This window comes from Sorex fumeus, unplaced genomic scaffold (genome assembly GCF_029834395.1).
Source record: "Sorex fumeus unplaced genomic scaffold, SorFum_2.1 ptg000045l, whole genome shotgun sequence".
NCBI lineage: Eukaryota > Metazoa > Chordata > Mammalia > Eulipotyphla > Soricidae > Sorex > Sorex fumeus.
This window is the reverse complement of record NW_026606102.1, coordinates 5,340,331-5,366,346: the sequence shown is the minus strand read 5'-3', so window position 1 is coordinate 5,366,346 and position 26,016 is coordinate 5,340,331. Positions and strand designations below refer to the sequence as shown.

The 26,016-nt window shown below is 44.1% G+C and overlaps 1 protein-coding gene and 1 pseudogene across 2 annotated transcripts in view; both read left to right on the top strand.

Annotated features, from left to right (window-relative positions):
• PATJ (PATJ crumbs cell polarity complex component) overlaps nt 1–26,016 on the top strand; it is a 391,552-nt gene that overhangs the window by 257,106 nt on the left and 108,430 nt on the right. For both annotated transcript variants that reach the window (XM_056122284.1, XM_056122283.1), the window contains exon 30: nt 10,060–10,132. In XM_056122284.1, coding sequence (XP_055978259.1) covers nt 10,060–10,132 — 73 coding nt within the window. The remainder of the gene's footprint in view (nt 1–10,059; nt 10,133–26,016) is intronic.
• LOC130031173 (uncharacterized) lies at nt 20,379–20,489 on the top strand (annotated as a pseudogene).

The following is a 26,016-nucleotide window of genomic DNA, read 5'->3' as shown; positions in this document are numbered from 1 at the left end:
TAGTGCTCAGGGGTTATTCCACTCAGTGCTTGGGGAACCATGTGGTGACAGGAACGAACCCAGAGGCTCCCGCATGTGTTCCAGCCTCTTGAAGTGACTCCCCCGCTGCTAAGAGTTCTTATAACAAGTGTGAGAAGACTTTGATTCACATTTCTCTGATGATTAGTGATGCTAAGCTACTTTCCATTTCGGTATGCGTGTTGGCCATTTAACTCCTCTGAAGAAGTGTCTCTTCAATCTTCTCTTCCTTTGGTTGGTGCTTGGGGGACTAAGGTTTTGGGGTCACACTCTGTGGTGCTCAGGGACCATGCAGTGCTGAGGATCAAGCCCAGGCCTCCTGCATGCCAAATATGTGCTCAACCCCTGGCACTCTAGCTCTCTGGCTCCCATTTGCCCATTTTTCAATCAGATTGCTTTGTTGTTTGAGTTCTGACATATCCTGGATATTAACACTCAGTTGTCACAGATTGAGCAGGGAGTGATTTGGATGGACTGAGACGAGGCAAACACAAAACAAGGGCACCAGCAAGGACACTGTTGTCCAAGTTCAGCCAAAGCAAAAAGTCTCTGAATTGGGAGGGATGCCGTGAAGCTAGAAGAAAGGAAAGGATGAAACCATTCTTCAGAATGGAGCCATTAGCCATGGGGACCTCTTTGGCAATGAGGGTTTTGTGTCTGGGAACTCAAGCAACCTGAAACTCAGCATCATCAAATATGTTTTATTGTTATTATTATGCTTTACCATTTTGAAATTGATATTATTTCATGGCAATTCTATTAGAAGATGTCCCAATTTTACAGATCAAGAAAGTAACATTTTAGGTAGTTTTTGTTTGTTTGGGGGGGGTGCACACCTTTTAATGCTCAGGGCTTACTCCTGACTCTGTGCTCAGGGATCACTACCAAAGGATCTCAGGGGACTGTGTGGGGTACTAGGAATCGAATTGGGGTCAACTGCCCACAAGACAAGTGCCCTCCCTGCTGTAAATCTCTCCAGCCCCAACATTTTAGGTAGTTTAACATCTTGCTTGTAAGTCAGGCATGTGAATTCAAGTAGTAAAGCTCACACCTCATATGTGTGAAGCATTTGGTTGTGACCCCAGCACTGTGAACACCAGCACCTCTGCAAGTGGCCCCTGTGCCCCCCGAACACTGGGAAGAGTATCCCAGTACCCCAAAAGAAATTAAAATAGAGATCTTGCTTACACCTTATCCATGATAAAATTCGCACCTTTGTCTAGACCAGCATGAGTCTAGACTTCTCTTCAGAAGAGTATAGTTGTCTTATACAACAGATAGCTGGAGAAAAAAGAATTGTTTTTTGAAGTGCTGATGAATCTTATTTATTGTTTAGGGTATACCCGGAAGTGCTAGGAATTATTCACAATGCTTGGGGAGTCACTCCCCATGATATTTGGGGGTGCATATGGTGTCAGGGATCAAATCCATTGTTCTCACAGGCAAAACCTGAGCCAAGTTCATTGAACTATCTCTCTGGCCCCACAAATTTATATTTTAATTAGAATACCATTGAAGCTCAATGCAAGTGATGTTAAGTGTTTAGTTGGTTGAATTTTAATCATACTAGACATAAACAGTTTTTCCTGGAGCACCTCTGTACCTCTCGGAGAGCCTGGCAAGCTACCAAGAGTATCCCGCCTGCACAGTAGAGCCTGGCAAGCTACTCATGGTGTATTCAGTATGCCAAAAACAGTAACAATAACGGGTCTCATTCCCCTGACCCTGAAAGAGCCTCCAATATGGCAACGTTGAGAAAGACAAGTGGAGAGAGGCTGCTAAAATCTCAGGGCTGGGGCGAATGGAGACATTACTGGTGCCTGCTCGAGTAAATTGATGAAAACGGGATGTCAGTGATACAGTGAAACAAATACCCAGGTTCTCACCACCCACAACAGAAATTTGGAGCATGCTTTTCCCTCTGTTTGCTGGGGCGTCCAGACACTCACCTCCTTCCCCAGCCTACACTTCCTGAGTTCTTCCACCATGATTGGTTTTAACCATTCATGAAGTTTATATAAAAAGAATCCAACTTTGTTGACTCTTTTGTGTCCTCTTTCTTTGATTTTACATAGTTCTAGGAGCTTTGTCAGCAGTGTAAGTTTGTTCTTAAATTACTGAGCCCGTCTATGTTGGTGCCTCAATTTGTTGGTCTGTTTTCCTATAGGTGGAGCTTTGGGTTGTTTCCAATGTTCAGCTATTCTGAATGAGATAGAAGCATAACTTTTGAAAAGGATGATTATGTGTTAAGTGACTTTTGAGTGCGTGTTAGTGATTTACAACCTCAAATTTCTTCAGTTTAACACAGCAAGTGTTTTATTTGGAAGGTAGCAGGCAGCAGCAACACCTTGAAGTCATTCTCAGTGTAGTGCTTGGGAGTCACTTCCAGTGGGGCTTGGGGGGGGGCATATCATGCTGGGGATTGAACCCAGGCTTTCTACATGCAAAGCATGCGCTCCAGCTCTCAGTGCCAGCTCTTCAATCCTATTTATTTCTTTTTGTTTATTGGTTTGTTTGGGGTTGGAGGGCAGTAGGCAGCGGGTGCACATGAGGGATTATTTCTGGTTTCGTACTTAGGGATCATGCCTTGCAGAGCCCAGGGCTCCATATGTGGTATGAGGAATCAAACCTGGGTTGGTCGCATGCAAGGCAAGTTCCCCCCCATTCTCCCCCCCCCCATTTTTCTTATGTTACGTGTCTCCCTCAGGGTTCCACAAAGGGCCTTCTTTGCATACTCTGTGCTCAGGAAACAGATATTCTGTCTACATGTGTGTTGACATGACTATCCAGGAAATAAAAAGAGAAGAGGGTAGGGAGTATCACCAAGCACTGGTTCAATGTGGAAATGAAAGAAAAGTATGAACCTTGGGACCTGGCAACAGCAGAATCACATCACTGAGGATCAGGAGGGTATCACCCTGTGCTGCGCCCTCAACTCTACCTGCACTAGCAAAGGCAACTTCTTCAAGTATTTTATAGTCATCCTACCATGCCAGGGATGGAAAGTGGAACTGTGACACTCAGCTCTTAAGGCTGCACTGCCGAGACTCAGAGTAAACAAACAGAGGGTCTTATATGCAACTTTATCCAAAGGACATATTGAAACTACTGGAGTCCTGTCAGATAGTTGGAGATGTCCCCCAAGGCGAGCCTGGGACTATTAGCCCAGACAGGAGAGGAGCTCCCTGAGGCTGGCACTGGATAGCCCAATGGGAATCACTGCATAGCGTGTTTCCCAATTTAGAAGTTTGAGGAGAAGGTTGAGAACCCAGAAGTGGGCCTTGTCTTTAGGTCAGGCCAATCCTGATCAGCTCCTTTTATCTTAAAGATCCTGTACCGTAATACAATCTGGCCCCTCTTTGAGTATGTATATGGTAGAAGTGTAATTTCTTCCTGATGAATTTCTTCCTGATGTACATATCCCTTGATTCTTAAAAAATGGCCTTCACCATCTCTTCTAATATTTTTTCAGCCTGAAATCCATAGATACTCATATGGCCACTCCGGCTTATTTGAGGGAGTTGTTTGCTTGAAGAATTGTTTTCCATCCTTTGACTTTGAGTCTGTGTTTGCTCCCACTGTTCAAATATGTTTCTCATAGGCAGCAGAATGTTGGATTCAGTTTTTTAATCCATTTTGCCACTTTGTGTCTCTTAATTGGCACATTTAGACCATTAACATTGAGAGAGATTATTGTCATGGGGATTTGTGCCTTGTTTCTGTAGAAGTTGTTATGTTGGTGGGGTTTGTCTTGTCTTACAGTAGCCCCTTCAGTCCTTGTCTTGTGTTTGGTTTTGAGTCTATAAAGTTTCTGAGCTGTTGTTTGTCCATGAAGTAGTGTACTTCTCCTTGAACTTCTCCTTTGAGTCTAAGTAAGAGTCTAGCTGGATAAAGCCTTCTTGGCAAGGCGTTCATTTCATTGAGTTTTTTCACTATATCCCACCACTGTCTTTGGGTCCAGATGGTTTTGTCTGATAAGTCTGCTATAAATCTAAGGGATGCTCCTTTGTATGTGATTTCCTTCTTTGACCTTGCTGCTTGCAGTATTGTGTCTCTACCTGTGGTATTCATCATTCTGATTATGATATGTCTTGGAGTCTTTTTATGATAATACAATCTAATTGTAGAATTGGGATCATCATATTCACAGTCTGTTTCAGGGAGCAGGAAATTTGGAGACTTTCTTAGATTTCCACCTAACATTATATTGCATGACTTTTTTTTTACACCAATGTGAGTGCACTTTTATTTTTTAAAAATAGACTTGAGATCAGGATCCCAAATGCATATTTGTCATGAATATAAATCTATCCTATGAGAAAGAAACTCAGGGAGGGCGTCAGCAGTATCTTTATGGAAAATAAACAAGACAGTACACTTAATTGGGCTCCTTGGTAACTGTTAATATCATGAAAGACTGAAACCATGTTTTATTCACCTTTGTTTGTATAGTATATGTATTGGTTCAATAAACAGATGTTTATATTCAACACGAACCAGAGCTAATGTGATTGACTCTCAACCAATTAACACAAACTCTTGCTGTTCCAAATTAAAAAGAAAATGTATCCAGGAATACAAGGCTGTATCCTGGACTCAAGGGGCCATTCAAGTCAAACCCTGCAATAGTGTTGTCAGCGGCGGGGGGCGGGGGGGTGTCTTATGAAGCCCCTGGGAGTATCCAAACATGAATCCCCTGACTTCTGTCTGAATCACTGGGAAAGATAATCTGATTGGCCCAAAGCGAGGCAGGTGTCTGCCTCTTATGTCCACCAAGCTTGAGGCAGGCTGTCTGGGGTACACATGGTGTATCAGCAGATTACAACCAAAGAACTGTTGACTCCGTGTGGGCCCCCCATAAGGGGGCTCACCATTGAAAACCTCTTAAGTAGGAGGTAATAGCACAAGATTAGGGAGCCAACCAGTAGGATGGCGTGGGGAGACCACAGCAAGGAACAAGGTTGGAAAGGGGCTCTGGTAGGAAAAGGGTATAAGGGTTGAGAAATGCAGGTGAACAATCGCTATCTTGACCCGTTTAGGAAATCACCCCCAAGAAATGTCCACTGAGCATTGACCTTTGGCCACTGGCCCTCTGCCGTCTGTAATTGATCATTAGAATAGATTGGAAACCACAGGACATTGTTCTGCTGTCCAGTCTCTTTCCTGCTTATTCAGGCCACTGTCAGTCTATAGGCAGTCATAGCAGCGTCATCTCAGGCAGGTATAAGCTGGGCACTATTATAAGAATCTGATCCCTGTGCTAATGGGGGAATAACAGCTCAGAGCATGTTGACAGAGCACAGGAACCATAAGCACACGGGCGTCTAGAAACCTTCTCTAAGCCGTAGTAAAACTCCATTGCCTCTGTCCCAACGGCTGTTAAAGAGAATTATAAAAACACTAACAATTACAATTCCTGACCATGTCCTATAACGGGGCATCCAGACCTAAGAAATGCCAGTTAATTATCGTGGCAAGGTTAATTACAAAGAAACAGATTGTGTTCCTTTCCAGAATCCTAGAAGGGGTCGAAGGGTCCACAAGAGTCACTGCAGCTCCCAGCATGGTGGTACTCTAAAGGCCTTCTCCCTCCCCTGCCTTGTCCCACACTTCTTTGTCTTCAGAATTCTCGCCCTGCCAAGTCTCCATTTGCCTGATGCTGAAGTGCACAAACGCCAGCTTGTAAGTGGATTCTAAAGAATTATGATGAGCCATAACTTCATATAACAGCATTCTTCTCTCCACTGAGTAATTGTAAGTTTTCGATTATGTGAGGTTGGAAAAAAATTAATATGGACTTTAAAGACCATCAAAGTCATGCTAATTTCAGGGAATCATTAAATTATGAAGGGATAACTTGGCCGATTTGCACTAACATGGTCCTGTGAATCATGATTTCTCATACTAAGAATTTATGCCTTGCCATATCTTTAATGCCGGTAACCTTTGAAAGATGTAAAAAGCCATCTGTTTAATTACTGCCCAATCTACTGTGTGCTGCTCGGGGAGCTAATGTGTGATGTTGACTTCCAGCTCTCAGCTTCAGCTGAGCTCCACTGTGCTATTCAGTGGGGGAAAAGGAGTAGGAAAGGAAAGGAACAATGAGAAAATGCTGTTCCATACCCAAGGTGATTTCTTCGATGTATGAGAGGAAGGGCCGAATGATAGATTGTACCACCAGAAAACAATAGCTGTGTCACCTACTGGTGCAGGCCTACGGCATCTGTAATACTCTCAGGAATAATAAATCTATTTTTATGCTCTGAGTCACTTTGATGATTTGAGTTTTTCTCCCTTTGGTTGTTGGACTTGTGTGCTAGCTAATCCAAGAACCTAAGAATGTGAGAGACAGCAGAGGTATTTAGACACATCTCTTTATACTCTGCCTCAACCCACCAAGATTATATATATATTGCTAGGTCACGGTCCTCCCGTTGTTCATTGATTTGCTCGAGCGGGCCCAGTAACGTCTCCATCGTGAGACTTGTTGTTACTGTGTTTTGGCATATAGAATACATCATGGGTAGCTTGCCAGGCTTTGCCGTGTGGGCGAGATAGTCTCAGTAGCTTGCTGGGCTCTCCGAGAAGGGCGGAGGAATCGAACTCAGGTCAACCATGTTGGTTGCATGCAAGGCAAACGCCCTACCAGCTGTGCTATCGCTCCAACCATATATATATATATATATATATATATATATATATATATATATATATTCATCAGCTGGGGATTAGTTCAGCCTAATTACTTAGCTTGGGAAACTAAGACTCTGCAAAGTGTTTTTCCCTGTGTAGCACAGCTAGTTAGTTGCAGTGCTAGAATGGAAGCTCCTCCAACTTGTTAAACTGAGTCATCACATTGCTTTTCTGTAACAGCCTTCAGTCCAAACTATTTCCCAGGCACTGTGTTTGGCCTTGAAGATAGAAGAATAAAAAGGACATGAGTGCCAGCTTTGGGTGCCCTCTCTAGGGCCCGGGGAGCGAAAGCAGTGCAGAAGTGGCTGTGCTGATTGGCTAAATGAGTTGTGAAGAAGCACATGTGTCTCTGAGTGTAGAGTGTGATACACATAGAGCAGAGGCCCTTCCAAGAAATGACATTTATGGTGAGCTTGGTGAGGTATGAGGAGACATAGGAATAAAACTAAGAATTTTAGTACCAGGTATGTAGGGTGGAAGAGAATAGGCAGAGAAAAAGACCCGGGGCGGGAGGGGCAGCGTTATAATACAATGGGTAAGGCATTTTTCTTGCACACTCCAGCATGGTTCAATGCTGATTCAATCTGTAGAATCCCATATGGTCCCACAAGCTATGCCAGGAATCATTCCTGAGTGCAGAAGCAGGAGTAACCATTGAGCACTAGGGATTGTAGCTACACAAAGCAGAAAGAAAGAAAGAAAGAAAGAAAGAAAGAAAGAAAGAAAGAAAGAAAGAAAGAAAGAAAGGAAGGAAGGAAGGAAGGAAGGAAGGAAGGGAGAGAGAGAAAGAGAGAGAAAGGGAGGGAGGGAGGGAGGGAGGGAGGAAGGAGGGAAGGAAGGAAGGAAGGAAGGAAGGAAGGAAGGAAGGAAGGAAGGGAAAGAAAGAAAGAAAGAAAGAAAAAGAAACAGAAAGAAGAAAGAAACAAACAAAGAGAGAGAAAGAGAAAGAAGAAAGAAAGAAACAGGGAGGAAAAAAGAAAGAAAGAAAGAGAGAGAGAAAGAAAGAAAGAAAGAAAGAAAGAAAGAAAGAAAGAAAGAAAGAAAGAAAGAGGAAGAGAGGGAGGAAGGAAGGAAGGAAGGAAGGAAGGAAGGAAGGAAGGAAGGAGAGAGAGAAAGAGAGAGGGGGAGGGGCCTAGGGTGAGGTGGACCTTGGCATGGCTGAAAAATGGAAAGAGTCAAGTTAGCCAAAGGAAAGCATAAGCATTAGCACAAGTCGAGTGCTGGGGCCAGACTGCACCAGGCCTTGGAGCCTGTCCAATTACAGTGCAGGAAGACACCAATCAAGAACTTAAGCAGGGGGTAGAAGTCTCCAAGTTTTGTATTTGAACCATAACTCTGCTGACTGAAGAACAGACTGGGGGAGGATGAAGATGTAAAGCAGGGAAACCAAATAGGGTGTTCTGTTGATTCGGGTGAGAAATGGAGGTGGCTTGTACTCAGACAGGCTGGAAAGGCCTGGTAGGACGCCAGGTACATTTCAAAGGTAAAGGGGCAGAGAGAGTACAGCGGGTAGTGCTTTCGCCTTGTATGTGACCAACTCAGGTTCAATCCCCGGCTTCCCATATAGTCCCCTGAGCACCGTCGGAAGTAATTCCTGAGTTCAGAGCCAGGAGTAACCCCTGAGTATTGCCAGGTGTGACCCCCCCCAAAAAAAAAAGTCAAAGGTAGAAGCAACTGAGCAGCTTGGTGAGTTGGATACACCCGGATGGATAAGAAGTTTCCAGAATGACTCTCTGGAGCAGGGGAGGGAACTCATGGAGCTGAAGAATAAGAATAAGAATTAGCATGCTTTGTGGAGCCTCAAGGCAATCTTTGCACCCCTGGTGACCCCTGTCACTGCCTGGCCAGAGCAGCACCACATCACAGTGACCACACATGGAATCCTCCAACATACACAAGCAAGCTGAGTAGCCCAGGAGTATTGCATGGGCTCCCTGAGCACCAATTAGAACACACACACACACACACACACACACACACACACACACAAAGAATGACTCCCATATTCTTGGTTGAATAACAAGGCAGATGTTGGCATTCACACAGGGAAGAGAATTTGCTATGAAACCACTTTGAACCAGGTGGGATGAAGATGTTTCTTCTGTTGTTTCTGAGATGCTTGGGAAACATCTATGGAAATTGAGAGAGGAGCTGCAGATCCTGAGCTCAAAAAATGATCCCAGTTAACTGTGAATGTCCATGCATAGACTAGCATCAATACATTGCCTTTGAACTTACAAGATTAATATACCTAGTAGAGTTATTGAACCTAGGGTGAAATAGGATATATATTTAATAAAGAAAGTCATTGGAGGTAAAGGCAGTGGTATGATTCAAGCACCTACTGGATATGAATCCATGGGTCTCTTTCCAGTTGATGAGAAGTGAAAGTGGGGCTGGGTTTTGAGTATCTTGGCTAGTCTGATCCCAGCTGTTCTGTATTCACAGGTTATAGAGAGAGATATCTGTGAATAGTCTTAGATCTCTGTATGCGACTACAAAATATGTATGTGACTACCTTGGTGTATAATGTGAAACCTAAAGTCAGAACGTCCCATCATTATGGTCATGCATCATGATATGTATATATATGATATATAGATGTATATATGCACACATATATACGATATGCTATATATTGATATACGATATATTGGTCATGCATCATGAATGAATGGTAAGGAATAGATCTCTATCAGAGCCATTGCCTACTGTCAACTAGTGACACAGTTGAATAATCAGAACTGGTTGTCTAGCACTTGCTCTATGTCTCTCACCCTGGTAATGAAGCTTCACCTTCCATTTTCTCTGCTCCAGTTCAGATAAGGAGCAGGAGGAGTGTCTGGGTCTGTACTCACTCCACATCCCTCACTCCCTCTCACATCATCTACCCATGCAGGACTGTTCACGTACACCACATCATCCTTCATTTGGCAGAATGAAGCTAGAAGTCAAATGAGAAGGCCAAGAATCTTTCCAGTTCAAAGAGCAAAGTGCTCCAGAGATTAGCAGGTGCCAGAGGCTATCAGGCCCACCTGAAAAATGTCTCCTCCTCCATGCAGCCTTTCCAAAGTTACCCTCAGCAGCATCTTCCTTATTGAGCAGAACTCAGCTCAATTCAGCTCAATTCCTGACATCTTTATTCTTCATCACCAATAATTAAGTCTTAGGGTCTCCCTAGCAATACCTTCCCTTGGACCAAGGAGCTTTGCCTGGTTGACATGTGACTATATATGTTTATTCTGTGATACTCATGCCTGCATTTTTGACTGGGACTTGGTTGTGATCACTTGATCCAGGCACTTTGCACTGGTTTTGTGCTAATTCTGCCTTTCTTCACTTCCACAGAAATGAAGATGCAGTCAGTCAGATGGCCGTCACTCCCTTTGTCTTGACGGCAAGTTCACCATCTTCTCTGGAGGTAAGATCGCTCTTGAATGAATGGATTTGATAGTTCTGTCATGATTGGGTATTTCCGCACCACCACCAAAATCTCCTTTTTTTTTCTTTTTTCTTTTTTGCTTTTTGGGTCATACCCGGCAATGCACAGGGGTCATTCCTGGCTCTGTGCTCAGGAATTACCTCTGGCGGTGCTCAGGGGACCATATGATATGCTGGGAATCGAACCCGGGTGGGCCGCGTGCAAGGCAAATGCCCTACCTGCTGTGCTATCGCTCCAGCCCCCCAAATCTCCTATTTTTTTATTTGAGCTTTAGTATTTCAAACCCACCGAATTTTCCTATTGAAAACACAACATATTTGAGATGTTTGTGGTTTGATTATAAGCAGTGTACAACAATGTTAAACACACACATTGGAACATAGGCATATGAGTTTTGCTCTGTCACCATTCCTAAGGTGTCTTGTAGATGTATAGTTTGTCATAGGTGAGCTCTCCAGAATTTAGTAGAAAATTATCTAATGATTGAATTGTCCTTCTTCATGATTTTGAAACACTGTGATTACAAGTGTCCAAATAACTATTTTTGTCTGTTAATGGGTACTTTCCAGTTCAATAAGATTGCTATCATATCATCTGTTAAGAAGAGAGACAGGGCCAGAGCGATAGTAAAGCAGGTAGGACATTTGCCTTGAAAGCAGCTGATCCAGGTTCGATCCCTGGCATCCCATATGGTTCACCCAGTACCACCAGGAGTAATTCCTGAGTGCAGAGCCAGGAGGTAACCCTTGTGCATCGCTGGGTTTGAGTCAAAAAGAAAAAAAAAAGAGAGAGAGAAAGAGAAGAAAAATCAATGTGTCTTCCTGAGAAAATATTATGTTCTCTTCATATTTTCTATTTAAAAATTTAAAATATTCATATTTCTATTCCCAAAATAAATACATTTCTATTATAGCTAATCAAAGAGTGCTGAGTTATTAGAAGAGAAAAATTTTCCTTCTGCAACTTCACAGGAAGTTATTATTTAATGTTAAGTGTTTTTCCTTTTTCCTTTGCTTCCACAGCCTAGATAAATGTCTATATATAAATGGTGTCTCTTTTTGGGGGATGGAGGCATAGTACAGCAAGTAGGGCACTTGCCTTGTACACACACAACTGACCCAGGTTTGATCCCCAGCATCTCAAATATTTGCCAGGAGTGATCTCTAACCACAGTGCCAGAAGTCAGCCTGAGCATCACCAGGTGTGCCCCAAAACAACAGCAACAACAAAAATGGTGTCTCTTCTGTGTAAATTCTTGGTCATATAATATACACGTTTTCTATTGAATGAGCACAAAGTATGTGCCAGGGATTATTTGAGCATGAGAGATACAGGCATGAATAAAGTAGATAAGACCTCATGCCATAGTTCAGCTTATACTGAACGAAGTAGATAACTGACAGATCAATACATAATTGGAGAGAAATATAATAGTGTAGGTATCTTGCAGCACTGTCCTCCCATTGTGCATCAATTTGCTCCAGCGGGCCCAGTAATGTCTCGTCTCCATTGTGAGACTTGTTGTTACTGTGTTTGGCATATCGAATATGTCACAGGTAGCTTGCCAGGCTTTGCCGTGCGGGTGAGATACTCTCAGTAGCTTGCCAGGCTTTCCGAGAGGGGCGGAGGAATAGAACCCAGGTCGGCCAGGTTGGTGGCGTGCAAGGCAAATGCCCTGCCCGCTGTGCTATGACTGGTGACCACATTGGCATTTTGGAAAAATGTAACATAATATATAGGTAAAACCGAAGTGATTTTTAAAAGTACAGAGGGGCTGGTAGAGCAAATAGGGCATTTACCTACCCCAGCATCCTAAATAGTCCCCCAAGCACCACCAGGAATAATTCCTTAGTGCAGAGCCAGGTATAAGCTCTGGAAATCACTGGTGTGATCAAAAATATATCTATATTAAAAAAAAACTTTCTCTATGGAGGGGATAAGAAATTCAAGTGAGAAGTCGCCAGGAGCATTTGAGGAATATGGCTGGGAGCATATTGAGGGCCTACAGAGTAGTGAAGTATAAAACGAAGGGAAGAGCGTGGCCATTGGAGAGATTAAGAAGTTTGGAATTTAGGGGCCTGGAGCACAGCGGGTAGGTCGTTTGCCTTGCACACGGTCGACCCGAGTTCAGTTCCCAGTATACCATATGGTTCCCCGAGCACTGCCAGAAGTAATTTCTGAGTGCATGAGCCAGGAGTAACCCCTTTGCATCGCTATATATCACTGGGTGTGACCCAGAAAGCAAAAAAAAAAAAAAAAGAAAAAAATTTGAAGTAGAAGCCACTAGATACTAACTAGATGGTTTTTGATGGAAAAGGAAATGACCTTGTGTCCAGTCTGATGGACAGACAATGGACTTGAGAATGGATGTCCTAGAAGGCAGAGAAGCCCTGGGAAGAACTGACTATGGCATTTTGAACAAAGAAAAGTGAGTCAGTTCTTGATGTTTCGGATGTTGAGTTATACTTGGAAGTTAAATGGGGGAGGTGAGGGGATCCAGATAATTGCGGATAAGCCTAGGATGATGGCCAACCAACTCAGCAGATGGAAGTCATACTCCCTCCAATCTGCTTGAGAGTCAGTAGGTTTGGTTTGACCTGTTCTATTGCTTCTTCAGTAGGGTGCTCTAAAGTCAGAGGTTTAAGTAGGATTCATCCCAGGGATGCAAGGATGGTTTAACATTCGGAAATCAATCAACATAATCCACCATATCAACAAAAGAAAAGATAAAAAGCATATGATCATATCAATAGATGCAGAGAAAGCATTTGATAAGATCCAGCACCCCTTTATGATGAAAACCCTAGCCAAAATGGGTATAGAGGGGACCTTCCTCAACATAATTAAAGCCATCTACCACAAGCCTACAGCAAGCATCATCCTCAATGGGGAAAAACTGAGAGCCTTCCCTCTAAGATCAGGGACGAGACAGGGATGCCCACTCTCTCCACTGCTGTTCAATATAGTACTGGAAGTACTTGCAATAGCGATTAGGCAGGAAAAAGATATTAAGGGCATTCAGGTAGGAAAGGAAGAAATCAAGCTCTCACTATTCGCAGATGATATGATACTCTACTTAGAGAACCCAATAACTTCCACCAAAAAACTCCTAGAAACAATAGACTCGTATAGTAAAGTTGCAGGTTATAAAATCAATACCCAAAAGTCCATGGCTTTCCTATACGCAAACAGTGAGAGAGAAGAAAGCAACATGAAAAAAACAATCCCGTTCACAATTGTGCCCCAGAAAATCAAGTACCTAGGAATCAGCTTAACTAAGAAAGTAAAGAACCTGTACAAAGAAAACTACAAAACGCTACTTCAGGAAATAAAAGAGGACATGAGGAAATGGAAAGATATCCCCTGCTCATGGGTCGGGAGACTTAACATTGTCAAAATGGCAATACTACCGAAAGCATTGTATAAATTCAATGCAGTCCCTATAAGGATACCCATGACATTCTTCAAAGAAATGGAGCAAATACTCCTGAAATTTATATGGAACAATAAGCCCCCACGAATAGCTAAAGCAATTCTTGGGAAAAAGAAAATGGGAGGAATCAACCTCCCGAACTTCAAACTGTACTACAAAGCAGTAATAATTAAAACAGCATGGTACTGGAACAAAGGCAGAACTGCAGACCAATGGAACAGGGTTGAATACACTGACATCTCTCCTCAATCATATGCTCATCTAATCTTTGATAAAGGTGCAAGTAATGTGAAGTGGAGTAAGGAAAGCCTCTTTAATAAATTGTGTTGGCATCACTGGACGGCTACATGCAAAAAAATAGGCTCAGAACTCTGCCTAACACCATGTACAAAAGTAAGATCAAAATGGATTAAAGACCTCAACATCAGACCAGAAACCATAAGGTACATTGAAGATAAAGTTGGCAAAACCCTCCATGACATTGAAGCTAATGGTATCTTCAAAGATGCCACGCCACTGGCCGAGCAAGTGAAAACAGAGATAGATAAATGGGACTATCTTAAACTAAGAAGCTTCTGCACCTCCAAAGAAACAGTGACCAAAATACAAAGACAGTCTACAGAATGGGAAAGGATATTCACCGAATACACATCTGACAAGGGTTTGATATCCAGGATATACAAAATACTGGTTAAACTCCACAAGAAGAAAACATCCAACCCCATCCAAAAATGGGGCAATGAAATGAACAGAAACTTTCTCAAAGAAGAAATCCGAATGGCAAAAAAACACATGAGAAAATGCTCTACATCATTAATCATCAGGGAGATGCAGATCAAAACCACAATGAGATACCATCTCACACCTCAGAGACTGGCCCACATTCAAAAGAACAAAAGCAACCAATGCTGGCGTGGATGTGGCGAGAAAGGGACACTCCTTCACTGTTGGTGGGAATGTCCACTGGTTCAGCCCTTCTGGAAAACAGTATGGACGATTCTCAAAAAATTAGAAATTGAGCTCCCATTTGTCCCAGCAATACCACTCCTGGGAATATATCCCAGAGAGGCAAAAATGTATAGTCGAAGTGACATCTGCACTTGTTTGTTCATTGCAGCACTCTTTACAATAGCCAGAAACTGGAAGAAACCTGAATGCCCAAGAACAGATGACTGGTTAAAGAAACTTTGGTACATCTACACAATGGAGTACTATGTAGCTCTTAGAAAAGATGAAGTCATGAAATTTACATACAAGTGGTACAATATGGAAAGTATCATGCTAAGCGAAATGAGTCAGAAAGAGAGGGATAGACATAGAAAGATTGCATTCATCTGGGGGATATAAAGTAACAAAGTATGAGATTAATACCCAAGAATAGCTGAGATCAGCACCAGGAGGATTACTCCATAACTTAGAGGCCAGCCGGGTATCCTTGAGGAAAGGGCAGTTCAGATAGAGAAGAGAGCACCAAATAAAGGATGTTTGGAGGATCCTCCCAGGAGGGGAGATGCATGTCGAAAGTAGACTATGGACTGAACATGTTTGCCACTCAATGCCTCTTTTGCAGACCACAACACCCAAAAGGAGAGAGAGAACACAGGGGATTGCCCTGCCACAGAGACAGGGGGGATGGGGGGATGGGGGTGGGAGGGATATTATCCATGGTGGTGGAAAATGGGCACTGGTGGAGGGATGGGTATCTGATCATTGTATAATTGAAACCAAAGCACAAAAATTTGTAAATCTACAACTTTAAAAAAAAAAATAAAATAAAATAAAGGGAAAAAAAAAGAAAAAAAAATAAAGTCAGAGGTTTGCTTTAGATAGGTTAAATTTAAGATCAATATAGCACACTTATGACCTTTTGCTTAATATAATAACCATGATTTTTTTTTCTTTTTTTTATTAGTGAAACACCATGAGGTACAGTTATAGGCTTACAAATTTTGTGCTTGGGTTTCAGTTATACAATGATCAAGTGCCCATCCCTCCACCAGTGCCCGTCATCCATCACCATGGGTCCCAGCATCCCCCGACCCCCGATCCCCCCCGTCCCATCCTGCCTCTGTGGCAGGGTATTCCCCCTTGTTCTCTCTCTCTTCTTTTGGGTACTGTGTTTTGCAAGAGAGGCTTTGAGTGGCAATCATGTTTGGTCTATAGACTACTTTTAGCATGCTTCTCCCACCCTGGGAGGGTCCTCACAACACCCTTCATTTGGTGCTCTCTTCTCTATCTGAGCTTCTTTTCACCTAGAACGTGTGGCTGGCCTTCCATTCATGGAGCAAAATTCCTGAATAACCATGATTTTAAATGTTCTATTATACTTTTTTCCAACCGATAGGCATTCTGATGGTCTTCCAGTGTTTTGCCGGTAAAAATAGCAAAGTAAACAACCCCCCACCCCCACCCCCGTGCATACTCTAGACCTTTGCAGGCATGTGCGCCTACTCAACAGCCATTATGTTCTGGTGCTTTTAACTCTGTAGAAAAAGATGCGCCCCCCCCCCCCATCCCTAATGTACAATGTCCCAGTCAAAACATATTCAAGTTCTGAACTTTAATCTTATATTAGCCCAACACTATCAGTAAACATCATAATGATAGATATTGACTTCCCATCAGCTTTGTCAGCATGGGCTTAGGAGCAGGGGATTTCAGACCCATATAGACCTGCTGGTAGCAGAGAGGGGCTCTTGAGCCATATTAACTATTTAAGTTCAATATCAGCAGCACTACGCATTAGGCCCCTGACCCTCGGTGACTGCAATCACCCTTTCTGTCTTCACTTTTCTTACCTGGCAGGGGGGAGACTAATGGTTCCCATATCCTAAGGTTGTTTACATTAAATGGGACATACACATTATGCCTGGCATGTGGTAGTTACATCACAGTATTGGAATTATATTCCTAATTTTGTCATTGTTTTACAATGTCCCATACATTTTTGTGGGGAGCGTGGGGAAGGAACAGAGAGGTCATCTCTTACTTTGTTTTTTGGGGGGGCCACATCTGGTGATGCTCAGGGGGTTACTCCTGGCTCTGAACTCAGGAATTACTCCTGGAGGTGCTCAGGGGGACCATATGGGATGCTGGGGATTGAATCTGGATTGGCCCCATGCAAGGCAAATGCCCTACCTGCTGTACTATCACTTGGGCAGAAAGGCCATCTCGTAGACCAAGTTTTTTAGGAGTATTATTTATGGTCTTGGATGTTCCCATCAAAATTTCGCCAAGGAACTAAACTTTTTAATAGAAGATAATCTCTATTTTATTGAGACATTGGTTAGTGGCACTGTATGTTTTAGAGTTCTACTTCCAATATGCTGTACCAAACACCGAAGTTCTTTTTTTTAATTATTATTAAATTACTTTTTACTATAAAGTTGTTCATGATGGGGCTGTAGCACAGTAGCACAGTAGGTAGGGTGTTTGCCTTGCATGCAGCCAACATGGCCGACACGAGTTCGATTTCTCCGCCCCTCTCAGAGAGCCCGGCAAGCTACCGAGAGTAGCTTGCCTGCATGGAAAAGCCTGGCAAGCTCCCCGTGACGTATTCGATATGCCAAACACAGTAACAATTGTCACAATGGAGACGTTACTGGGTCTGCTCAAGCAAATTGATGAACAACGGGAGGACAGTGACAGTGACAGTGTTCATGATGATTTATTACATTCAATATTTCTTTTCCACCACCATTGCACCTTCCCATCACCATTATTTCCAATTTTCCCAGCCACCACTCAAGCCTGTGCCAATAACAAGCCCTAAATAATTTATTTTATATTTTATATTTCATAATATTGCTTATTATGAAAATTTCACTAAAATGATCAAAAAATGATTAGAAGAAATTGTGTCAAGATTGTTGTATGTCATCCTGGAGCCATTAAGCCCCTGTGTAAGACATTACTATTATGTTGTTGCAAGTTAAGCCGTGTGTGTTAATGTTTTCTTAATCGAGATTGGTTGCCTTCTACTTTACATCATATCTAATGTGGTGGGCTACTCCTGGTATATCATTGGTGTAGAGTTTGAGATGTCTCATGGCTGAAATCATAGGTGCACACGCTAAGAATTCTAAAATTTTTAATGGGGTGATACAGCTCGGGTTAAATTTTTAACTGAATGGTGACTTTGGGGTCCAGAAGCATCTCTGCACCTTGATCTGTTTCAGGATTTATTTATGACTCTTTGGATCATGGCCGGTTAATAAGCTTATTTTCAGTTCATGAACATGAATGCCAGACTCCTGGAAGAACCAGGGGATACGGGGAGGTTGCCTGTCCCCAGCTCCATGGACTTAGGGGCAGGGGATTTCAGACCCATATAGACCTGCCGGTAGCAGGGAAGGAGAGAGCCTGGAGATTTCAGTCACAAAACCCGCATACCTGAGTCTTTCAACAGATCAATCTTTGGATGAGGCTCGTCCCAAGCAGTGGTGAAGTTGAGCATGGTGGTAAATGTGGAGTGTGAGGGCTTTCAGCTGATGGGGCTCTGTTTGGGTGGGTGGTGGACTCACTCACCCCCCTCTGAGGTGCCCGAGATGAGCATGAGCCTGGCCCGGAGTCCAAAAGCATCTCTCCAAACATGGAAGTTCTAATATCCTCCACCACATTCCATTGGACCTCCTCTATCCCTTAACCCCCCCCCCCCCAATCTCACCCCTTATGATAGCCTCAGTTCTGTTGTCAGAATCCAAGGGGTTTTTTTATTCTTATTATTAGGTTTGGCCTGTTCTTTTTGATTTACTTCTTGCTTTCTGTTCCATGTATGAGTGAAATCATCCAGGATTATTTTTCTCCTTCTGATATATTTCACTCAGCGTAATCCCCTCCAGTTCCAGGCACGTTGTGCTTCCCTTGGCAGAATTTCATCTCCTCTCAGTCCCTGGTACTTCTCCACTGTGCATGTGTATCTCCACCTCTTCCAGCTCAGCCAGCTGTAGCCCTGGGAGACTTGGGCCCTGGGCACCACTACAGCGACCTCCTTACTCCTTTCTCTCAGCTCCCACTCTGTACACTTAGTTCTCTGGCACTGCTCTGCATTGACCTTGGGCCCCAGTTGTGCTGACAGGTGACAGCCTTGGCCAACACAACAGAAAGCTTCACATCTGACTTATCTCAACAAACCCGTCAATTCTCACTCAAGTACAGTGTATCACAGCTGGAAGCTATTAGCCTAAACTATTGAAATAAATGCAGGACCCCAACAAAATGAGGAGCAGAACTGATTTTGTATTTTTGGGGTCTCATCCAGTGGTTCTTTTGGCTACTCTCTGCTCTGTGCTCAGGACCACTCCCCAGTCATATTCAGGGGACCATGCAGTGCCAGGGAGTGAACCTGGACCTCCTGCATATAAATCACGGCCTCAGCCCATTGAGTGTGTCTCTGGCCCTGAAACTGACCTTTAAAATGTTCTAATGCTGACCCTCGATGCTCTCAGCAGTATAACCTACTTCATTTGAAGTTTCAGAGACAGCACCCTAATTTCAGCCTTATAGAAACAGAGCAGGAGACCTGTGGAGGTTCAACAGTCTCTGCCTCTCTACACAGTTGGGTGCTGGCGGGGGTGTCATTCAGCATCAGCTTCCTCTACACCAGGGGTCTGAGGCTGAGCCAGCACGGATGTGTGCAGAATGAAGGGAATAATGCGTGTAAGGCTATTACGATCGCTCCTGGTGCCGAGGAAATGCACAATAAAATATGAACACTTGACTCTCTTTATCCAAATACCTAAGCATCTTTAACTCCGTTTTTAAATACATTATACCAATTAGCTGCTATTTTCATTTTCACATTGTGCTAGCCACAAAAATGCTTTGAATCCTTTAGTCACCTGTAAATGATGCTCATTTTACTATAACTAGTATGCATCCATTGAGTACAATACAAAGAGGGTTTTCGGTTTCCCTCTGACCTGCTGGCTTCCAGTAACTGCCACCAGGAGAGTAGCCTTCCAAGGGATGTAAGTATAGAGGGTTACCTGGGGTCCCTCTCAGTGTACCTTTTACCCTTCACTGTTTCTAATAAGTACTTCAGCAGAACTCACATTGGCCATACTGCTGAGAGTGGTGACCTGTTAAGGTCACAGCCACAGAGATGAATGGTAGCCATTGCTTTGTGTTAGACTTAATAATGATCATTCACCATAATAGAATGGCACAATCATTACAATACTAATAGCATTCCCCTTCCTTTATTGAGCAAATATTTATGGAGCTGGTATATCAGGCCCTATACTAGATGCCTGGGATTTAGCAGAGAACGTTACTTCCTGCCTTGGAGTGAAGCAGCCTGGAGGAAAATAGCTACAGGATGGAACAAGAGCTCCAAAGAGCTGGATTCTTGTCTTAGCTCCGCCTATTCCTCTAGGGCATGCGTGGGATCTGGGTAACGGTCACGCTTTCAACCGCAGCCCTTTTTGGTAAATCAGGCTAATAAATAAGCTCTGCTGCCTGTGTCCAAAGCTAGTTACAAGGGGTCAACTACTGCGCATAGGTAAGACTATTTTACCGTGACACAGCTCCACCTACGCACCCGGGCCAGCGCGCACCTCCCCACCTGTGCGCCCCTGGACCTAGGAGTCAGGCAGCTCTGAGTCCTGCTCCTCCTCCTGCCAATCACCGACGTGAACTTGAGCCAGCAAAGCTCTTCGGGTTTCCATCTGCTCACATTTAGAAGGAGTTTGATAGCAATAAATAAGTCTATGAATTTGCAGGGAGGACGGGAGGATGTTTAGTCTTGGCACTCTTGGAGAGCTAACATCATCCGGCCGCCAGAGAAGTTGCCTGCGCCTACCCCAGGGGACCGTCCGTTTGCGATGCTGCAGACAGCAGCCTCCTTAGTGTGTCAGCAGCCTTCCCTTGTTTGGGTGGCCCTAAGGGACGTTGCATGCAGCCCATGCTGGGGGCATTTCTGTCCATACCCTCAGGCTCCAGGCGAAGGGGGTGGGAGACTGTGGATGGCCCCAGTGCCCAGGGGCCACTGCAGTTTTGTCCATGGGCCCATGTGCACCAAACTGCAGAATGAAGATCCTGCAGTGAGCCCCTCCCCCCTCCCCCAGGGCCAAGTTCAGGTGCCCTGCCCCCCTCCCCCCAGCTCCCTCTATCCAGGAAGTGGAGTTTCTGAACCAGATTGATGATACAGGGTCAAGTTGCTGGCCTTGCTCACTTCTGACCCTGCTTCAATCCCTAGCATTGCATCTGGCTCCTAGAGCAGCACCAGGAATGGTCCCTGAGCACAGAACCAGGAGTAAGCCCTGAGCACCTCTGAGTATAGTCTAACCTCCCTACCCAAATAAATGAACAAGAAATGGATTTCCCCCGTTTAATGCAGATGAAGTTGAAGACATGACAGCCAAAAAGTGATTCATAGCAGGTGGCAGAGGGCTCTGCTTAAATCCCTTTAACCCACTTGGCAAATAGAGGCGCTGCCCTCCTGAATCCCACCCACCAATCCTTCCAGTTTCAGAGGCGGAGAAGAGAAGAACCCATTTGGTTGTGAGTAGGCTTTTATTTATTTATTTTTGGTTTGTGGGCCACAACCCGGCAATGCTCAGGGCTTATTCCTGGCTCTGCACTCGGGAATCATTCCTGGCAGTACTTGGGGGACCATATGGGATGCCAAGGATCAAACCATGGTGGGCTGTGTGCAAGGAAAACACCCTACCCGCTGTACTTTCTGGTTTCCTGGTTATATTTTCAGAGAGACAGTGTCTTTCCCCTCTTGCAGAAATCCTGTCTCCCACACCTTTCATTTTCAACAGTTACATACAGATATTCAGGGTTTCTCTTCTTACCAAATGTATTTGTCCCCTTCCTCAAATAGCCCTTCTGTCTTGGCTATCAGACATGTCGCTGTAAGGTTAGGATGAAGGCTTCAAATTCATCTCCCAGAAGAAGCACACACAGACACACACTCGCACGCACTCACACACACACACACACACACACACACACACACACATTCTATTAATCTTTCCTGTCCAAAACCTTACACCTTTGTTCCTTGCATTTCTTCCACCAGGGTTGCCTCTCTGCTTCCTCTTCATCAACCCTCACCACTCATTCCTTGAACTATTGCTTTTCTGAAAGTTCCTCCCAGTTTTCTTGTGCTCTCAGTGAACGAAATCATAGACAGAGAGAAATCACCCAGAGTATAAGGAGTGCTCAGGTATGATAGATTATGACTGACTTCCTCCCTCTGCCTTCCCTGCAGTGATGAAGTCTTTGCTTCCTTCATCACTGAGAGACCAGGATCAACATGAGCCTTTGCCCCCCAGGTGCCATCACCTACAAGTCCTGAAGGAGGAGAGAGAGGCCTCTTTCTGAGTTTCCCAGTTGGGCTTCTGTTCATTGTGCTTCTCTTCTTCGAACAGAATAAGAAGCACCACCCTAAATAGATTCTGCGGGGCTGGACTTACTGCCATCTCCCACCTTTTCTATTATTGTGGGGACCAGCCTAGCCGTGGGGCAGGTGCAGGGTGGGGAGACCGTGCTCTGGATACTTAGAGCGCCAGGGCCCATGCACTATGAAGCATCAAGCCAAGGGCCTTGCATGAACTAAGCATGTGTTCTACCACTTGAGCCACATCCCCAGCCCAGTGTGCGTGGGGGGAGAGGGGGGCCGTGGGGAGCCTCCTGACTTCTCAGCCTTTCCCCAGTGCCAAGCACATCACATAGCACATAGTTAATAACATCAGTGAATGGCAGAAATGACACTTTGGCTATTCTGTTTTATCCTTATGCTTCATTCCCATGGCAAATACTTCTTATTGAAACCATATATTCTGCTACTATTTACCTAGCACCTGCTTTGGAGAACATACAAATATTGAATGCATGTCATCCCCAATCTCACAGAACTTAGAATCTTAGAGGAGAAACAAGACAATGTTTACTCCTAGAATTAAATGCCCTAAACGATAGAACTTTAGAAGGACAGAGAAGGTAAATGGCGTTTCCTGCTAAAAAGGGAAGCCATTTCTTACAGATAGACTGAATTTTAAATTATTAATTACAGGGCCAGAGAAAGAGCACAGGGGTTCAGGCATTTGCTTTGCTTGTGGCTGATCCCAGTTTGATCCCCAGAACTTCATTCCCCTGAAGAAATGGTCACCTCCAGGAACTCCTGAGGACACAGCCAGGAGGGAGTCGCCCCCAAGCACTGCCAGGGGTGTCCCCCAAACCCCAGAAAGAAAGAAATGGGGGGGTGGAGCAATAACACAGCAAGTAGGACGTTTGCCTTGCACATGGCCAACCCGGGTTTGATTACCAGCATCCCATATGGTCCCCCGAGCACCGCCAGGAATAATTCCTGAGTACAAAGCCAGAAGTAATCCCTGAGCATTGCTGGATGTGACTCAAAAGGAAAAAAAAAAAAAAAAAAAAAAAGAATTGTTTTCACTTTTTGAGTCATACCCAGCGATGTATAGGGGTTGCTCATGGCTCTGTACTCAGGTATTACTGCTGGTGATGTTCGGGGGACCATATGGGATGCTGAAAATCAAACCAGGTCAGCCACAGGCAAGGCAAATGCCCTACCCGCTGTGTGATCACTTCAGCCCCAGAAATAAAATTTTTAAATAAAATATGAGCTGTAGGGGCCAGAGTGATAGTACAGCAAGTAGGGCATTTGCCTTGCATGCAGCCAACCTGGTCCATTCCTTGGCATCCCATATGTTCCCCCGAGCACCGCCAGCAGTAATTCCTGAGTGAAGAGCCAGGAAGTAACCCCTGAGTATCGCCAGGTGTGACCCAACAAACCAAAATATATATGAGCTGTAGTTAGATGAGAAGTAAAAGGAATGGCACCAATAGAAATAGGAAATACCGGGGTATGAGATGAGAAGTACTACAGGTTATGGAAAAGGGAATTGTGGGAGATGAGGTAGGAAAAATGAGTTGAGGGCAGATGCAAAGGCTGGAATTCAAATCTCAAGCTTGAATTTCACATATTCAGCTCTTGGATCTATTGCTGTCATGCAGGATGACAAAATGGCCTGGGCCAGGTCTCCTGCAGGTAGATGCGGCGACCACCCTGGTCAAAGTGTCTTGAAGAGGGTTTTCCAAGCAGGAGGCTGCTGCTTTGTTTAAGGGGCCCGGAGCACTCAAGTGTACCTGAGCTCTAGGTACAGATTCCCTTCCAGCCCGTGCCAGGCTGAGTTTTCGGAAGCTGGAAACAAGAAGCTACATTTTGCAATTTTCTCAGAAACTGTGCCGTTGGAATGCTAAGTGAGATGGATCGGGCCTCCTAAAGAATGAAGAGGTTGATTAGCCAGGGAGTCCCATTGGCGTCATTTCCATTTTATCTTTAATTGTGTGCCTGCCTGCTGGAATTCTGTGCAGCTTAGAAAACTTGTTCACAATTGGGAGTAAGAGAGAAATTCAGCTAATCCCATACTGTCAGCATGACTTTGCAGAAAGAAATATTAGTGAAATTAGTCTGACAATGAGACTAATAAATCAGTTCTTGGTGTTTTGTTTGGTTTTGATTTTTGAGCAGTGCATTGGATTTAGAAAGTATGAGGATGATAAAATCTAAGCCAACTTTTTTTTCTTGACTTAGAATTATATCAGGGGAATCGTTGTTTTTTAAATGTATTTGCTTAGTAAGAATATCAATTAAAAGGGAAACAGTTATGTATACTAATATACTCTGATGTCACGTTAAATGAAGAAAGAGTAGGAAGCAATATGTAAAACATTTATCTAATCAGAAGATGTGATTTTGCCAATCCACTACTAATTTAACTTTTACCAATAGCCTGTTCTCAAATATAACATAAATTTGTGCTTTCAAGATTCTCATAACCTAGTTGGGGAAACTACAAACAAAGAGTGGATATAAAAAGAAAATGAAGCATAAAAGTAAAATGGGATTTATCAGCACTTTCTATAGAAGATTTTGGAACTTGTTGCAAGCTTAGAAGAAACTTGGGGAATCAAACATTTCCTAGCGTTGTTTTGGGGGGTCAGTTCTAAGGCGGTATTAAAGCATGAAAATGAGCATTGCCTTTTTATTGTTTATCTGTAAAATATATTTCCTTGTGAAATCTACTTCCGGTCCCCCTGGGAAAAGGCCACCCCCAGAGTGGAGTGGACAGGTTGGTGTGGGTGATTTGAAGATCTACAGGAGAGGTGGGGAATGTCCAGCCTTCCGGTTAGCTGAATCGTGGGGCACCAGCGAGCCCCCTGCCAGACTACCACGCTAGTGGGTGCTTCGGAAGTCAGGCTCGTCCCCTGCTGCTCCCCTTCCCAGCTCAGGCTGATGCAGTTTTCTAAGCCCCTGGTGTCACTAGGGCCTACTAAAGGCTCCCGGACACACTTGAGTGATTCTGTTTTCAGAAAGGAGCGCCACTGTTTTATACTATGCAAGGAATCTCTATGGGGAGGAAGGCTCCCAAGCAGTGTTCAGGTGTCTGTAGGTCACACCCAGTGATACTCAGCAGATCGGTGCTAGGGCCCTGCGGTTCCTGGGCTCCACCAGGGTTGCCCTGGCAGTGTTCAGGGGCCTCTAGGGCTATACCTGGTAACGGTATAGAGGCCACGTGGTGACAGGGATTCAAGCAGACCACATGTGCTCCCGAACCCTTAACTAAATGGATGTTTGAAATTTCTCACATCCATTTCAGCTCGCCAAGGAAATAAATACCATGAGCTAAGCTCCCCTCCTCACTTCCTTTTTGACATGATTCTCTTCTCCAACTGGATGTTTTTACTTTACACCCTCCTCTCCGAAATCATCTCAAAATTTAAGCAGTCATTAAAACAGAATAAAAGTTTTAGTTGAGTGTACTCCTAAGATATAGCTTGCTCAAGGCACTTGCCTTGCATGCAACCAACCCAAGTTCGATTCCTGGCATCCCATATGGTCCCGTGAGTCCCACCAGGAGTGATACATGAATGCAGATTTCTGGTACCAAGAATAATCCCTGAGTATCATTATCGCCAGGTGTGGCCCAAAAACACAAATTAGACAAAACAAAAAATAGATGTTATTTATCTGGGGCCAGAGCTATAGTACAGTGGGTAGGACACTTTCTTGCCTTGAATGTGACTGAACTGGGTTTGATCTCCGGCATCCCATATGATCTGCTGATCACTGCCATGAATGATCACTGAGCACAGAGCAAGGAGCATGCCCTAAGCACCACAAGGTGCGGTCCCCAAACAAAAACAAATCAAAAGTTTTAGTAGAGACTCGTTAAAAAGAGCTAAATGGGGCTAGATGGGGCTGCAAAGAAAGTTCAGTGGGATGAAGCACTTATTTTGCATGCAGGAAATGTGGTTTTAATCTCTAGCACTGTATGATCCCAAGTATTCCCAAGTACTGTCAGGAGTGCTTCCCAGCACAGAGCTAGGAGTAGCCCCTGAATCACAGCAGTGTGGCCCCAAAACAAAGCCAAAAGAAGCTCATCTGAGCCAG